Source organism: Scardinius erythrophthalmus (assembly GCF_964197995.2).
Source record: "Scardinius erythrophthalmus genome assembly, chromosome: 4".
Classification (NCBI taxonomy): domain Eukaryota; kingdom Metazoa; phylum Chordata; class Actinopteri; order Cypriniformes; family Leuciscidae; genus Scardinius; species Scardinius erythrophthalmus.
The window spans coordinates 30,309,095-30,327,320 of record NC_138224.1 but is presented as its reverse complement, the minus strand read 5'-3'; the positions used below and the strand labels follow the sequence as shown (position 1 = coordinate 30,327,320).

Below are 18,226 nucleotides of genomic sequence, written 5' to 3'. Positions count from 1 at the left end.
AATGTTTAGACTTTTGAATATTATAACCTGGAACCTGGATGTGGGAAATAATTACAGTTAGATCTAAAAGATAGTTTTAGCAACATAGCCCAGATGCTACGAACATAGCTAGCTTACTAGCTGTATAAGATTGTGTGCTACATTAATATATTACTTCACAGGAATTAATGGCTTGTACTTTTAAATCCATAATATTATAATTTTACATTTTATTGATAGTCTGTGGTTTTAAACTGCTGTAATTTTTAAAGAATTCATATTATTGTTAGGTGAGCTTAAAGGGTGCACTACTATGACAATCACACAGCTTCAGTGTGACATCAATTAGAAAAAGCATAATTTCATAGATATTGTCTATAATAGTTGTTCATATTAAAATTGGTATAAACTTAATACATTACCTAGATTATTAATTTAGCTAAATATTTTCCTTTAAATTTTAATTTAATATTTATTAATTAAAAAATGTTTTTGCTCCAATTAAGCACAGTGTGTGCTCCCTTTAAGCTCACCCACATTAAACGTCTATGTAAATACTTAATAATCAGAATTTAAATATTAACTGATGGTTGTCACTATGTTAATCTTCAAAAAAAATGATTAATAAACTTATTTTCACAGTCTTAAGATGACAAAAGCTAGACGAAACTATAGTGTATGCCCAAAGATGAAAGAGGCATGTCATACAAAGAAGGAGCCATCAGAAACCTGTCGTATCTGTCCAAGAAGTTTGGAGTAGACAGGAAAGCTCTGACCCAGAGAGTTAAAGGGATACTCCACTTTTTTTGGAAATAAGCTCATTTTACAACTCCCCCAGAGTTAAACAGTTGAGTTTTACCGTTTTCGAATCCATTCAGCCGATCTCCGGGTCTGGCGGTACCACTTTTAGCATAGCTTAGCAAATGAATTGAACCGGACAAGACCATTAGCATCTCTCTCAAAAAAATTACCAAAGAGTTTCGATATTTTTCCTATTTAAAACTTGACTCTTCTGTAGTTACATCGTGTAATAAGACCGACGGAAAATGAAAAGGTGCGATTTTGAGAGTATAGTTCCTAGCCATATCAGCCTAGAAAATTTAAACTTTACATTTTCTGTCGGCCTTATTACACGATGTAACTACAGAAGAGTCGAGTTTTAAATAGGAAAAATATCGAAACTCTTTGGTCATTTTTTTGAGAGAGATGCTAATGGTCTTGTCCGGTTCAATTCATTATGCTAAGCTATGCTAAAAGTGGTACCGCCAGACCCGGAGATCGGCTGAATGGATTCGAAAACGGTAAAACTCAACTGTTTAACTCTGGGGGAGTTGTAAAATGAGCCAATTTCCAAAAAAAGTGGAGTATCCCTTTAAGGAGCACATTGGTTTGTTTTGTTATTTGATTTTTCAATATGGGTTACATAGCTGAACGTGGACTAGTCTAGATGTTGCAATGAGTTTGAATGACACGTCACTATGAATAGGATAGGCTACCTGATCAAATTGAATGCCTTGTTGCTTGATTTTAGTGTTCTGTTTTTTTGTGATTGACTCTGTACCTTCAAATAAAACTTTTTTCAATTATTCCTTAAAAAGGTTGTTTAAAATAAACAAGATTTTTTAATAAAACTTGTTGTGAGCTTATTGGGAACAGGGGTGTGCTTAAAGGGTACAAAATGTACCCATTAAGCACAGCCAGACTTTTTATATTTAATGATGTACATCTTAATTGAAATACTTTTGTCATTTAAAATAAAATGAAATATTATAGTGTGAGAGATTAATATTTTATTTAAAAATAACTTCTTGTACTAAAACCAATATCTTGTGCACTAAAAATGTCTCAATGTAGATTTTGGTGAGCTTAATAGGTACGTTTACCCTATATATTTTCTGAAAGCGTAGACTCTCAGGATGTGATCTAACATGGCATGAAACATGTCCCACCCATGTCATTAGTATACTGCCCAAGCATAACACACTGGGTATTGGTAAATCGGGTATATGGCTGATACCTAAAAAAAGTAGTAGTATGTGCATGTCTGTCTGTGTGTGTCTGTCTGTGTGTGTGTGTGTGTGTGTGTGTGTGTGTGTGTGTGTGTGTGTGTGTGTGTGTATCTGTGTGTGTCTGTATAGTATGGGTGCGTACATGTGTGTGCGTGTGTGTTTGTGTGTGTGTCTGTGCATGTGGATTTGTATGTGTGTGTATGGGTGTGTGTCTGTGCGTGTGGATGTCAGTGTGTGTGCATGCTTGCGTTTGTTTGTATTCCTGCATGTGTGTGTGACGACAGTATCATCCTAAACCAGCAACCCTTCGCTCAACAGCACCATCTACAGGCCGATGAGTGTACAGTCACTAGTGATCTTTACTACAAGTTTTACTACAAAAATAAATAAATAATGAATTCTAGAAACGGTAATACCCATAACTACTTAGCTTACATAAACAAATATTATATCAGTACCTGTAGATTTGCAATAATTTATTGTAGGCTATATTCAAAGACATTCTGTTAAATAATAATGCAAAGATTTGTAATGTTGTAGCCTACCTTGTTGTTGTTCATGCTGCCTACGGCCGTTTACTTCAGCAATATATTCCGCTATGTCACGGAGTAACAGATCCGCTGCCGGTGTAGCAGTCGATTCTGTTCCCTATCGGAATTCCTGTTCCCCCTGAACGAGCCGTGTCTGCTGACAGAAAAGAAATAATCTGGATTGAATTGACAGATGGGGGAAAATTCGCTTCTAATAAAAATAAAAAATAAAAACAATAAAAAACGCTTAAATTTCGGGAAAAATACAATCCTTTTTTAACTTTTTGGCTTCCCGTACATCCAGTTGTGCTTCTTGCTCGTATTCAGTTCTGATGGTACGCATGGTAACTCGACAACTATGCATGATTTGTAGTATTATTTGCGTAAAGGGAACAGGAATTCCGATAGGGAACAGAATCGACTGCTACACCGGCACAATGATCAGCCTCCCTCTTGCCCATTCCAAACTTCTTTGCATTGTTTCCAGCCTGAAACCAATATTTTATATTTTAAAAATTTTCTGTTGTTTGTGGCCTAATGAATGGCACTATTTTATGTATTCACTTTTATTTTTCATTCTTGTTTTGCATATACTGGGCGGTAAATGTAAAAGGATTTGTTGAGAAAATAGCCTAAAATACACGTTGATAATGTATAAGTTTTTACTGGTGGTATTGAACTAGTGGATAGGTCTGGTCCTACACAATAAAACAATTATAATATCTTCATTACACCCATACATTTTGGTTTAGATGAAGACCTATGATGATGACCTGTACACCAATAAATCACAACAATCTCGTAGTATTGGGCAATGCATTGATACAAGCAGCATACGATATTTTACGCTATATTTGCTTTATGTTTGAAAGCAATCCTTACCTCACTAATGTTGAATGAAGCACATTGGGTCCAGCATCCTGTGTTAGCTGACGAGAGCAGTCATTTAATGTTCGCTTGCAGCGCAAAATGAAGCTTCTTCTGTCCATCTTTAGAGAACTGGATTATTTTCCTTGTTTTAATGTCGATAATAACTCCTTGAAGCATTGGATTACCACAAATGATCCGTGCTGAATTGGTCTGTTCTGACTCAATTCATCATTGATTGGGAGAGACCAGTTCAAACTTAGTGGCTGTGGAAATCAGTGGGCGTGTCTCATTATACTATAAGCAAAACGCCGTAAAATAACGCGCGCTCTGTGCAACCAAAACGGCGTTTTTTACGGCGTCATATGGCAAGATGAACGGCGTAAAACGCGGCGCTTTTCCATGTACACTAAAACGCCGTCAAATACGGCGTCATTGACGTATTTCGCGCGTCTTTTACGGCGTTTGTAATTACAACGGCGTATTTTACGGCGTCCAATACTGTTTAAAACGCCGTATTTGACGGCGTTTGGCTTTAAACGCGATTAATCTATGGCGTATTTCTGACCCTCTTGGCTTGCCATACAAGGCGCACCTGGTCGGATTCTGCAGTCGCGCGCAGTTGCTCTCCACCGACTGCGCTGATCAAAAGCATGATGGGAAACGACTTACTGACGACACAGCTTAATGCTCATTGGCAACGAATGTCAGCTGATATTTTTTTTCCTTAATTCCAAGAAGTCCGTAATACGGTGGCCCAGTAGTGCACAACACAACGAAATGTAAAAAGCAAACATAAGTTCACAACACAACGAAATTAAGCCACAACACAACGGAAACAAGCCACAACACAACGGAAAATCCACAACACAACGAAATAAAGCCACAACACAACGGAAAATCTACAACACAACGAAATAAAGCCACAACACAACGGAAATGCTCCCGACCACTAGAGGGCTCTCGGAGCCCAGTAAAGTTAGTTTTCCAAGCCATTGTTCATGTCTATAAAAATATATCAACACCACGATTAGTTTTAACAGTATGTAGCTAACCATTGTTTATCGACATTTATTAATTCAAAATCACCTACGTGCATTATAGCTGCATATTTATACTCTAGAATGCTTTGACGCGCTACCACGGCGCATTATCCCTGAGGGAACGTTTGCCAATTCCTCCAAGTTGTTAAAACGTATAATTTGTTTTAATTAAAATTACTTTTAACATTCAAAAACAGACATGTTCAAAATCCAAAGCTTGATTGTATTTGATAGTAGACTGACTTAATAAGACTTTTATAATGACTTAATAATGACTTTTTTCCAATACCCTTCATGTATTTACAGTAATTAACATTTTTTTTTTTTTTAGGAAATTTCTGTAAAAGTTTTTTTTTTCTTTTATCATGTTCCTAGTGACCAGACTGACTTATTATATGTGGAATTGTGCCAATTCCTTCCAATTTCACCAAATGGTTTTTATTTTTATTTATCAAATTATATTATAATAAATTATACGTTTTAACCACTTGGTGGAATTGCCAGACGTTCCCTGACGATCATGCGCTGTGGTAGCGCGTCCAAGCATTCTCGAGTATAAATCAAATACGCAGCTATAATTCATGTAGGTTATTTTGAAGTAATGTTGATATACACTGTTAAAACTTATCGTGGTATTTATATATTAAGACTGCTGACTCTATAGAACAATGACTTGGAAAACTAACTTTACTGGGCTCCGAGAGCCCTCAAGTGGTCGGGAGCATTTCCGTTGTGTTGTGGCTTTATTTCGTTGTGTTGTAGATTTTCCGTTGTGTTGTGGCTTATTTCCGTTGTGTTGTGGCTTTATTTCGTTGTGTTGTGGATTTTTCGTTGTGTTGTGGCTTGTTTCCGTTGTGTTGTGGCTTTATTTCGGTGTGTTGTGGCTTGTTTCCGTTGTGTTGTGGCTTTATTTCGTTGTGTTGTGAACTTATGTTTCCTTTTTACATTTCGTTGTGTTGTGCACTACTGGGCCACCGTACCATTACCTAGCATAATACTATAAAAAAGAATTCTATAGTGCTTTATATACCCTTTTATTTTCTTGGTTTAAAGTTCTGTTTGTTGTAATTTTCTCTTTATTGTATTGCATGCTTGTGTTAATTTTGTACATTGACATTTTTGAACAACAGTAATCCATTAAATAAATTAGTCAATCAAACATGCATATCTAATGTGACGGTTTTACAATAAGGCCTCATGTTTGTGTTTTTATCTGAGATCTTTATCTAGGTATGTCTTATTCCAGGAGTGCAGTAAACAAAACCCACACATGGATGCTAATTTCTTAATTTAGAATGTGTTTTTGTTTTATATAATTTTTGAATATTAATTAGCTGTACACACTTTTATTGGTCATTAAACATGAAATCCAAACTTACATTAAGGTGACACACAATTGTGTAATATATTTATATGGAATATTTTTCATGTAAAAAAGGGATAGTTCACCCAAAGAACTATTTTTTTCTTAGGGTAAACTATCCCTTAAGTAGGATAGACATCAAGTTAATCAGCTGTGCCATATCCCACTCTTAAATGTTTAACCCATAATTAGGGATAACAATGTAAATTTAATGCAGCATCTGTTTGCTCATCATTTCTCATTATGACTTTGATTATAAAAGGCATCCACAAAGTTTACAATTGTAGCAAGATGGAGAATATGTTGCTAACACTATCAGACTCCCAGGGAGCAATCACATTAACAGTAAGCAAAGAAATTGCTGAGAGAATAAAGAATGGTAAGTAAAAAAAAAAAAAAAATTGGTTGCTTGATGATGTAAAAATAATGAATTTTATTTTTATTGATTGAAATTCGTTTTTATAGACAAAAAATATGCAGCATATATAATGCAACAAGTGAGATCTGCAGCACAGAAACAAGGTAAGGCATTTTTCTTTTAACCATAATACCATTATAACATTTAAAATGATCATGGGGATTTTTTATTATTGTGTTCTCTTTAGCAGATACTACCCACTGTCCAGCATCTCTTTCTCAGTGTCCCCCTCCACGTCCAGCATCTCTTTCTCAGTGTCCCCCTCCACTTCCAGCATCTCTTTCTCAGTGTCCCCCTCCACTTCCAGCATCTCTTTCTCAGTGTCCCCCTCCACGTCCAGCATCTCTTTCTCAGTGTCCCCCTCCACGTCCAGCATCTCTTTCTCAGTGTCCCCCTCCACGTCCAGCATCTCTTTCTCAGTGTCCCCCTCCACGTCCAGCATCTCTTTCTCAGTGTCCCCCTCCACTTCCAGCATCTCTTTCTCAGTGTCCCCCTCCACGTCCAGCATCTCTTTCTCAGTGTCCCCCTCCACGTCCAGCATCTCTTTCTCAGTGTCCCCCTCCACGTCCAGCATCTCTTTCTCAGTGTCCCCCTCCACGTCCAGCATCTCTTTCTCAGTGTCCCCCTCCACGTCCAGCATCTCTTTCTCAGTGTCCCCCTCCACGTCCAGCATCTCTTTCTCAGTGTCCCCCTCCACGTCCAGCATCTCTTTCTCAGTGTCCCCCTCCACGTCCAGCATCTCTTTCTCAGTGTCCCCCTCCACGTCCAGCATCTCTTTCTCAGTGTCCCCCTCCACTTCCAGCATCTCTTTCTCAGTGTCCCCCTCCACGTCCAGCATCTCTTTCTCAGTGTCCCCCTCCAGTGATTGATCATCCAGTATCCCTTGTCGAGTGCCCTGTTGAAACAAGGAAAATAAATCTCACACAAACACACAATCTTCAATCCCCTTCCATGCAGTCAGAATGTCAAGAAACCCAACAAGGTATGCACTGTTTCTAATATGTATAAAGTTAACTAATATCCAATATGTATAAAGTTTATCTTTCACAATTTTAAACGGCTGTTTTCATAGAATTCACACACAGGACCACGCTGCTGCTGCTTGACCTCACACAAATGTATCTGCATTTGTACTACAGAAATAAAATAGCATTTTACAAAAAGCTGGAGCAAGCCTTCAAAGAAAAAGGTTATAACATCAGCAATGAAAAATTGCGCAAAAAACTTGGCAACCTGATCACTACTTACAAAAGGGCTAAAGACCGGTGTCGGTCAACAGGAGAGGGAAAAGTTACATGGGAGTATTACAAGGTTGGTGTGCTTTTTGTATTGAAATTACTGCAAATTACTTTACATAAAAAATAATTTCTAAAGCATCTCTATTTACATTGTTTTACATGTTTTCTCAAAGGAAATGGAAGACTTATTTGGGAAATCTGGAGTTGGGAGTGCACCATCAGGCACAATCTGCTCGACTCCTCTGTTCAACACTACCTCATCCCAGACCAAGTCCTCAATTGCACAGGCCACAGGCTCCCAAGAACAGCCTCTCCCAGAAGAACAACCAGGTCCCTCCACTGCTATGCCCTCCAAAGAAATGCACAGAAGGAGACAAACAGCATCCGCATTCTGTGAAGTTTATGAAGCGCATTCAGAAACGAGAACAGCTGCTCTAGAGTCACTAGTGCGGCCTGACTTGGAGCGCCGAAGAAGGCTTAAAGAGAGGCGGAGAAGGATGTTTGAAAAAAAATCTCTTACCTGCCTTGGAGAAATCATTGAACAACTAAAAAAAATCAGTAAATCCCAGGAAATGATAATTGATCTATTAAAAAATAAAGTTTAACTATATAATCCATTCCCATCATTATCATCATTTTATTGCTTATCACATCATTATAGAGAACACAAAACATTCCTCCCAAAACAGGGGACAGTGGTTGACTAGCAGAATATATGTCAATCATTTGATAGTAAGTGCTTAAAATAATCCTGTACAATCCCATCCACCACCTCATAAAACTATCAAATCAAATATTTTTGTCAAATCAAAAAGCTTCTTAAGATAAGTTTAATGGAGGGAACCGTTGAAGGTAGAACAAGTCAATGTGATGTTCACAGGCGGCCACAGATTGCATCTCTATAATGTGATGCATCATTGTGAATGTGGGTTTCTGGTGGGTATGGCTCATCCTCCATAACATCTGCCTGCTGATCCTCGTCAATTTGGTCATTGGATTTCAGGCAGATGTTATGAAGAATGCAACAGGCTGTGACTGCAGAAGAAATGTTCTTTACTTTTTTCATGTGAAGACATCTGAGTCTCCTGAATTTGGATTTTAAAATTCCAAATGCATGCTCAATAACTACACGAGCAGAATTCAGTTTCCTATTGAAGCATCTCTGCCTGACAGTCAAGTGGCCATTGTCTCTGTATGGCTTCATAAGCTGAAGTGAGAGAGGGTATGCAGAATCTCCAATTATATGCATGCCCTCAGGAACCAGGGAATGTGGATCTTCCTCAAGAAGTCGGCCTACCTCTGACAACCGAAATGCCCTTGAATCATGCCAACTACCAGGGTGACCCACACTGACATGACAGAACCGCCGCTGACTGTCACAGAATCCTGTAAGAATTACAGAATAGAACTGTTTCCTATTGATATAGGCCACAGGATTCTCACAGTGCGGTTTTACTATTGGAATGTGGCATCCATCAACTGCACAGACAGTTTTAGGAAACCCAGCTGTTTCGAATTCTAACTGTGATATGTGCAGGGCTTGTCCTCTGGGCCAGGAGATGTAATGTGACAAATGTGTTATTACAAGAGAACAGAAATCATGCAGGTGTGTTGAAACTGTAGATTTGGTTATGTTAAATCTGTCTGCCACTCCTCTATAGGACTCTTGGTTGGAAAGAGTCCATAGAGAGGCAAGTATACTGTTTGTCAGCGGCACCTTAGTCTGCTGTTTATTCATGTAAAAAGGACCAAGTGTATTAATTAAATCCTGCATTAGGAAGAGAAAAAAAATAGTTATCATATAATAAAAACATGGACACATGAATTTTCATGGGGGGGGGGGCAGCATATGCCTAACATGATGTTTTTTTTGCCTACATACCTCCACATGCCCTCTAGAAAGTCTGAAATGACTTTGAAACTCAGAAGGACTGTACAAATGGACCACATTCTCAACAAAGTGAGGAATTTTAGGGACATTCCTAAGAGAGAGAAAACATTTCTTGCTATTGGCTTAATTTACGTTTTAATGAAATCCTTTAAACCTTTATTTTATTTAATGCTCAATAATCTGCAGTCTGGACTGTTTATTTTCATTAGATCTATTCACCTTGCAACATACCAAGACCAGATAGATTTATATCCCTACTATTTACTGAAAAAGCCATTTTAAGTAATGAGCACTTCACCTTCGGTGATTACCCTCATCATAACCAGAGCCGGATTAACGCAAAGGCAAACTAGGCACGTGCCTAGGGCCCGATTGGCGGGATGGGGCCCAGACAGAGGGACAAAAAAAAAAAAAAATAATATAATGTAAAAATATCCTATCTACAATTTATTTCAATATTTATTAATTAACTAAAAATAGTGACGATGTTTATCTTCACCATAGACTGTTACATTACTGCAGTTAAACCAATTAATGTGTCCGTTACAAAGCGGGTGCCGGCTTCTGAAAGTATGTGTAACGAACGCATCCATCAGGTGCTGCGAGGCAAAAGCCTAAGCACACAAAGAAGCACAGCTCAAAATGCAGGTGTGTGAGTTGTCGTCATCTATTTTGGAGTGATTGCAATGTATTCTAAATATAAACTTGTCCTGTAGATCAGCGTCATTTCTGTAAAAATCATTCACCGCTTTATTACGAGTTTAAAAGAGCGCGAGCGTCATTAACGTGCCCAGACGCGACGCTTTGAATTTGCGCGTACAATGAATGAATAACATCGCGTCGGGAGCTGACTAGTAAAAAAGCTACAAAATTAAAAGACAAGGCGTCTGTATTCTAAGTTAAAAAGCCAACACACTACAACATTTTTAAATGTTTCAAATAAAGGATCTCATGGGTCTATCTTCTAAATTCTGCTGATGATTAGATTATACCCTGACATTACGCCAATAATATCAGTTTATACATTTTCTTCTGCTCAGTAGCGATCGTGTCTTTCTCTTCCACTTGATTTGTGTATAGCATATTTAAAGTAGCAATGCGATATAAAAGCACTTATGCTCATTTACTGAAGTGGGATTCTGGAACTGTGAATAAATTGAATAAAACAGCAAAATAACAACAACAACAATAACATCTTCATTAAACAAAAAAGAGATTACCTTAGATAAAGTTTGATTAATATGTACATACAGTAGGCTACCGGTAAAAGTCTGGACCCATTACTATTTTTAATGTTTTTTGAAAGAAGTTTATTATAATGCTCTACAAGCCTGCATTTATTTGATCAAAAATACAGAAAAAAAAACAGGAATATTCAGCAAGGATGTGTTAAATATATAAAAAATGATAGTGAAGACTTTTTTAAAACAACTTTTTAATAATCAAAAATCCTGAAAAAAAGTATCACAGATTATAAAATAAATATTAAGCACCCTTTCTAACATTTGATAATAAATCAGAATGATCACTTGACACTAAATTCAGCTTCGCATCACAGAAATATAAAGTATAGTAAAATAGAAAACCATTATTTAAAATTTTAATAATATTTCACTATATTATTTTTCTGTATTTTTGATCAAATAAATCCAGGCTTGATGAGCATAAGAGACTTCTTTCAAAAACATTAAAAATAGTAATGTGTCCAAACTTATGTACTGTGTAAGTAAAAATATACTGCTTTTAAAATTAAATGTTGTATAAATAAAAAGGTTAGGAATCATATTTGTTTCAAGTGTTTTTTTTATTGGGGGTGGGGGGCCTCCAACATGAATTTTGCCTAGGGCCTCCTAATGTCTAGAACCGGCTCTGATCATAACCATCTTCGTGCAAAAGCAGTGGTATTTCAATTGCATCTACTTCGTCTGCGATAAAGAACGCGAACGCGATCTCTTCCATTCCTGACGTTTGCAGTCCACAACACAGCGAGATTCAGAAAGTGTCCGGCTTGCCTGCACTTTTTTAACTCCTCCCCTCACTGCAGCCGCCTACTCTCGCTTACAATTCAGGCGAGGCAAGGCGCATCTCAAACAAGCCTAATATTAGGCTTGTTTGAGATGTGCCTTGCCTCGCCTGAAATGTATGCGAGAGTAGGCGGCTGCAGTGAGAGGAGGAGTGAAAAAAGCGCAGGCAAGCCGGACAGTTCTCTCTTCTCGCAGTGGATCTGACACCTGTGAGATCAAAGATGGATATCGCGGGATTCACCCTCGTGCACAGTGTTGCTAATAAACTGGATGTAATTCAAGTTCTGTTGCTTTTATATGAAAATAAATAAAATGAACAAGACACCCAAAGTACTTGTTATTTAATTCCATTCCAAATACATGTTTATCAATATTTTTTTATTGTGTTTTTGGGTCATTCCTGGTATGCGGTGACATTTTGGCTTCATAAGTGTTGGAAAAAAAAAGTACATGATTTTCATGTTTTTAGCATTCTACCAAAATAGTGACATGTTTACCTATAAGGAATACATATTGGTCAAGCTCAGGGACTCAAAAAATAATAATTATGGCTAGATTGTTCAGACACTGTCCATGAAAATATTCCACCCTGTTAGGGACATATACATAGTTATCACAACATGTTAATAATGTAAATGTTAAACAATAATAAACTTTTCTTGGGTAGTATATGTCCCTTATGCCATCTTAGAATTTTTTTTTCTTCTTGAAACAAGCAAAACAATTTTTGATGAATAGTATATGTCTTGATTATTAAAAACAGGTACTTTTTGTGCCCATTTTTGCAAATAATATGGTAAATACACTGTAAAAATAAAAGGTGCCTGGAGGAACCTTTTGGGGTTCTTCACTTCGCCACACCGGCGGAACCGTCTGTAGATCCTCTAGGCACCCTTTAAAAAGGGCCGGTTCTCTGAGGAACCACACAGGTTTCCTGAGGAACTCTGATATTAGGCACTGTGTGGAACCACTTTGGGTGCCTCCAGGAACCAAATTTCATTTTTTTTAAATATTTAATTTCATGTTGTTACTATGGTTACCTTTGACATCTATTATAATAAACAAATTGAACCAAATACAAAATAAGAATTGTTTATTGATATTCATTTTTATACATACACTTCCATGCACATGGGGAAAAAAGCTAACTACAGATTAATATCAATGAATACACAAAAAAATAGTATAATACATAAGCAACATGAATAATCAACCATGTATATACAATAGATAAACAAGAAAAGACATCTCAACAAAATGCATGGAAACACATATGTTCCACGAAATAAATCAATGTAAATAAAATTACATTTGAACTAATTAAAAATGTCCATCATACTTAACTTTAACACATTTGTGTTTCAGTCCGATGGTTAGTCTGACATCACTGTTTCCAAGTCCAAAAGCTCTATCAGATGCCAAAAACAAACAACAGCGCTAATATACACTCATTGTGCTGTAACCTTTATCTCTATACTGAAATCTCTGATGGTTAGTTATTCAGCTATTTTGAATCATAAAATGTTTAAGTCTGGGATGCCGTTAGACTGGAGACTGTAATGTACACTATGGCTTTTGAAAATCTTAAATGTGTGACTTGAATCAACAGTGTTCATAAATGGTTGTTGAGTATTCTCATGAAACAAGATAGAGGAAGTAGAGGCTTCGACCCGGAAACAGTATTAAGGTGCAGTAAAATTATCTGTTGTTCTGTGAATGTTCACTGGTGAATTCCAGTCATTTTACTAAGAATCCACACGATCAGCAATTTCGTTTGTGGTCAAAAATGTCACTATGGGACCAAGTTGGTGTGAGGTAACGAGTTAGAAAAGTGAAAAGGTACAGCATCGTTTTCCGTTTGTTTTTCCTCTTCTCTGGTGGATGGTCCAGGCACTTCAATGATTTTCAGGTCTACAGGAGGATTTTTATTCTTGATCAAACTTGTATTTCAGCTTACCGAGATCCCTGCAAAGTACAAAATTTACTGTTAGTAATGTTATTAAAGTGATAGTTGTGAAATTTAAATAATTTCCTCAGCCTTGTGACGTTCCAAACCTGTTTGACTTTCTGTCTGTGGAACCCAAAAGCAGATCTCAGGCATAATGCAGCCCCAGTCACCGATCGCTGACACTGCATGAAACACAAGAAGAAAACAAATGTGTAAATCATTCATGAAACCATTCTTATGTACACTTGTCTAGTTCAATTCAATGCAACACTTTATGTAAAAATGGTTAAGATCCAAAAATGTCCCAGAAAAGATCCTAAAAATAATCAATGAGTTCACAACTCATGTGTTATGGGTTGTGTTGCAAGTCTTCTGAAGCCTAATAGCTTTTTCCTTTTTTTATTTTTTTTTTTTTTGTCGAAAAAGACTAAACTTGAAGTTATAATTCAGAGTTAAAATGTCTATAGCATTTTTTGTGAATCAAACCTGTGATATTATTTTTCTGAGTAACATGAATGAGATTTGAGATCATGAGAAAAGATTTTCAGAGAGTAACTGATTAAAAAACACAAGTACACAGTCAAACAATACAATTGCACACAGAGAAAGTTCATAGTAATAAAGTACAGCATGTGGTGCAGGTAACTTACTGTAATTCAATGTTGCCACTGAAATGTTCAGATTATTTTAGAAATGTAGCCTAATGGTTGTTCTGGGGAAACAAAAGAACAAAGCTGATTATTCACAACATAATATTTATTGACCAGTAAATGGCTTTAAAATGGTATTTGAGAGAATGAGGGCACCTGTAACGTTAGTAAGTAAAGTTAACGTTAGGCTAAACAAAAACAGAGCAAACTATAACCTGTTTTTGTTATTCATAACAAACGCCAAGAATCAGAGAATTTTCTAAATTAGTTAGGCAATTTGAAGACACAGTTGTACAAAATATGTTGAATTGAATGACTAAATCAATCTAAGACAATAAGTCAATCATTTCCATTTGTTCATTAACGTTAGATCAACGTAGTTAGCATCGCGGCTAAAACCAGATACTGTGCAATAAACGAGTGGTGAACACTGTAAAAACGTAGTAATGTATAATAAATTTAGTTTATATATATGTGTGTTTAAATATATAGTGAGTAGACTCTGTATTTATATTTATTTGGCGAGTTTACAAACCTTGTAATGGAGAGCCGAACAAACGGCGGAAGCTTTGATGAGAGGAGCCGTTACTTTCAAACCGATGACGTCGATCAGCTGAGCTTTGTTGCGCGCGAGCAGCGCGAGCATCACTGAAGCGACGACAGCAGAGGAATAGCAGCAGTTTCGTGACTGAATAAAACTTCTCTCCTCCTGCTTCTTCTTCTTCATATAATATTATTATTATTTAGTGTTGTTGTTTAAGGTTTAAATGACTTAATAAAATAGGCCTATACTAAATATATGTAATCTACCCAAGTGAAAAAGACTAGGTTACTGTTAAATGTATTAAAATGCATTAAAGTATATTTGTATTGTAGGTCTACTAAAAACACACTCAAGTAAATTTTTAATACATTTAATAGTACGTCTTTTTCACCTGGGTATGTATACTGAATCAAACTTAAGTTGCCTATAATAATAATAATAATAATAGGATAATAATAATAATAGAATAATAATCTAATTCTGGCCTCACTGAACCATTGGGTTCCTCCAGATGCTGGCTTTAACTTAAGAGATCTTCCAGGAACCACTTAAATGTTAAAAGATCTTCCAATAACCCTTTTATCGCATTCAAGTTCCTCTATTTTCCCCCAAAGCACTTCGAGGTCTCATAGTAATGAAAAGGTGACTCCAGAACCTCTGAAGTAAATACAAAGTGCTTAAAGGATCCCATAAGTTCCAGCAAGAACCTCAAAGATTGTCAATGCTCTTCCAGTAACCCTTCTATAGGAAAAAGAGCTTTGAGGCACCAAAATTACATTTTGAAGTTCCTTGAGTATCCAACAGGATACTTGAGGCTCCTTTAGTTTTTACAGTGTAATAATAAAAAAATTGGCTCAAAAACATATATATGCTGTTCGTGCTCCTCACCTCACAAAATAAGACAAAAAAGTATACCAAACATTTAACGTTGCTGTCAAATTATTATTTAAAATGACTGGTCTAACAGGGTGGAAAGAGGCATAACAGGGTGGAATAGAATATAACAGGGTGGAACACCAGTGTTAAAAGGTTCAGTGGATGAGCTTTTTGTCATTGTCCTGCATGGTTTGCCATCAGTAATGTGTGTAATTGCACCTATATAATACTGTTTCAAAACAATAAAATAAAAAAAAAATCCAAATTTCCTTTGGGGGAGGGACACAAAAAATAGTTATGTGGTTCCTAATCACAATCAATTATGGTGGCTAAACAATTCTCTCTTCAGATGGCTAGAGAAATATTTACAAATTAGAGAAGACAGACATAATAAATTAAATTTTTATTTATTTATATTTGATTAAAAATAAAGATACTATAATTAATTTGAAATAACCAGATTAACAAACATATACAAAATCCCATTAGAATTTCCACCCTGTTAGTTTCACATTCCACCCTGTTAGGTGTATAGATCTAACAGGGTGGAATCTAACAGGGTGGAAAATTCTGAGCTAAGTTAGTCATAGCTCTTTGAGTGATCAACATTTAGCTAGCTAACCTTCTACAGATGAACAGAAATTTTATAACTATGTCAGATTTGTTTTTACATTTTTTTGATAGGAAAAACATTCTCACTAACGTAGCCTAACAGGGTGGAACTTTAAGGTTGAGACAAGCAGGATAACATTTCAAAAACAACAAAAAAAGTTAGGAGTGAGAGTTGGAGCTTATCTCAGTTTGTACAGTTGAATTCAAGCGGGAAAAAGAAATGATGTCACTTCTTGAAAATGGTTTTAATGAAATTGCAGTCGGATTTGGAAGGCAGAAAAGTGCATTCTAACAGGGTGGAAGATGACTTCAGGGACGCAGTAATTGAAGAATTTTTTAAGAAAAAGACCTATATTTTCACATGATTTATATGTATGATTAGAGGCAGTTTAGCCTAGTTAATAACATAATTTAAAAATATTTTGAGTTTTTTGTCATTTCATTGTTTACATTTCTTGCAGAAGTTGATTACTGTGCACTAAGGACATGATAAAATTGAATGCATAAATCAATTAAAATTGTGTAAAATACAAAATAGTATTTTTAATGTCTATTATCTCTGTTTAAATGGTAAGGAATATTTAAATCTACAATTTAAGCCATTTATTATAAATATGTGACTCATTTTAGAGAAAATATGAGTAAATAAATCATTGGGACAGGAAAGTCACCGCATACCAGGAATGACCCTTTTATTTATTTTTTATAAAAATTAAATTGCATAACCCATAGATCACACTGTCAGATAGTTTGGGAATATTCACACATAACATGATATACACATAAAACATGATATTCGAGTTTTAAAATCAAAACATTTTAAAAGAGAACAATACATCACAGTTGTTTAAACCAATGAGCATTAAGCTGTGTCGTCAGCAAGTCGTTTCCCATCATGCTTTTAGGCTTGTTCGACTTCATGCAGCTCTGCGCAGACCGATCGACGGCTGACTTGAAGCAGTGCATGCCGGTTAGAAATTTTGTCCGACTTGATGCAGCGCCGACGCCACGTGACTGTGACGTGTGCCATCAAAGTACCGCGAGAGCGATTCGAGAGTAGCCGGAGAACTCAGCCAGCGCAGCTTCTCAAGAGCGGCTGCACTGGGCTGCACGAGGGCTGATGACGACACAGCTGTTCCACGATTGGCCGGATTCACCGCATGACAGCGATCACTTGTGTTTCATGTTTTTTCGAACACCTTTAGTTCCTCTAAAGCTCTCAAATCAGTTTATTATAACAGTAAACACGCTTTTCATGTCGTTGAGATGTTATATTGTGTCATGTTTATCAAATTAAAACTGATTAAAAAACGTAGACTCATTGATAGTAGCTTATGTTGAACTTTATTCTTGTTCATACAGACGCTGTATGAAGCAGTACATAAAGTATTGAATGAAAATGTCTCTGAAACATCTATTATTTGGCAAATATTGCATTTATTTCACTTCAGCTGTGGTAAAGTATGCAAACACCACGTGAGCGGTCACCACGGGAACCAGAAAGTGTCCGACTTCACGTCTCCGTCTGCAGCTCCTCCCCGCCTGCACGCGGCTACTCTCGCAGATCGGGTGCATCCAGCCGCAGCCGATGTCGAACACACCTGTTGATCAGCGCAGTCAGTGGAGAGCAACTGCGCTCGACTGTAGAATCCGACAGGTGCGCCTTGCGCTCGCGAGAGATTTTTGACATACGTCAGCATGACATCAGACCCTGCTGAAAAAAACAATAGAAACCATTACAGAATTGCTAATGGTTTCCACTACAAAACCATTACAAACCATCAGCCGTTAACCATTAAAACCATTACCAAGTGGAGTCCATTACGTAGTGTGTTTTGGGCCATATTCCATTAGGATTTATTGGTTTTAAGGGTTTCCATTACAAATTTGTATTGGTCATGATTTGTATTTTAATGGTTTCCATTACAGTTTTTGTATTGGTTCTGATGGTTTCATTACAAATTTGTATTGGTCTTGAATTGCACATATTTAATGGTTTCCATTACAGTTTTTGTATTGGTTCTGATGGTTTCATTACAAATTTGTATTGGTCTTGAATTGCACATATTTAATGGTTTCCATTACAGTTTTTGTATTGGTTCTGATGGTTTCATTAAAAATTTGTATTGGTCTTGAATTGCACATATTTAATGGTTTCCATTACAGTTTTTGTATTGGTTCTGATGGTTTCATTACAAATTTGTATTGGTCTTGAATTGCACATATTTAATGGT

The 18,226-nt window shown here is 36.5% G+C and overlaps 1 protein-coding gene and 1 long non-coding RNA gene across 2 annotated transcripts in view; one reads left to right on the top strand and one right to left on the bottom strand.

Annotated features, from left to right (window-relative positions):
* Window positions 1–18,226, top strand: part of LOC308690179 — a 1,067,189-nt gene that overhangs the window by 89,148 nt on the left and 959,815 nt on the right. The window lies entirely within an intron of this gene.
* Window positions 8,322–9,309, bottom strand: LOC308690124 (uncharacterized protein; the record flags this gene model as incomplete). The annotated part of the gene is made up of 1 exon (XM_081364410.1): window positions 8,322–9,309. Exon 1 carries the CDS (start codon window positions 9,267–9,269, stop codon window positions 8,322–8,324), a length of 948 nt encoding a protein of 315 aa, XP_081220536.1. The 5' UTR covers window positions 9,270–9,309.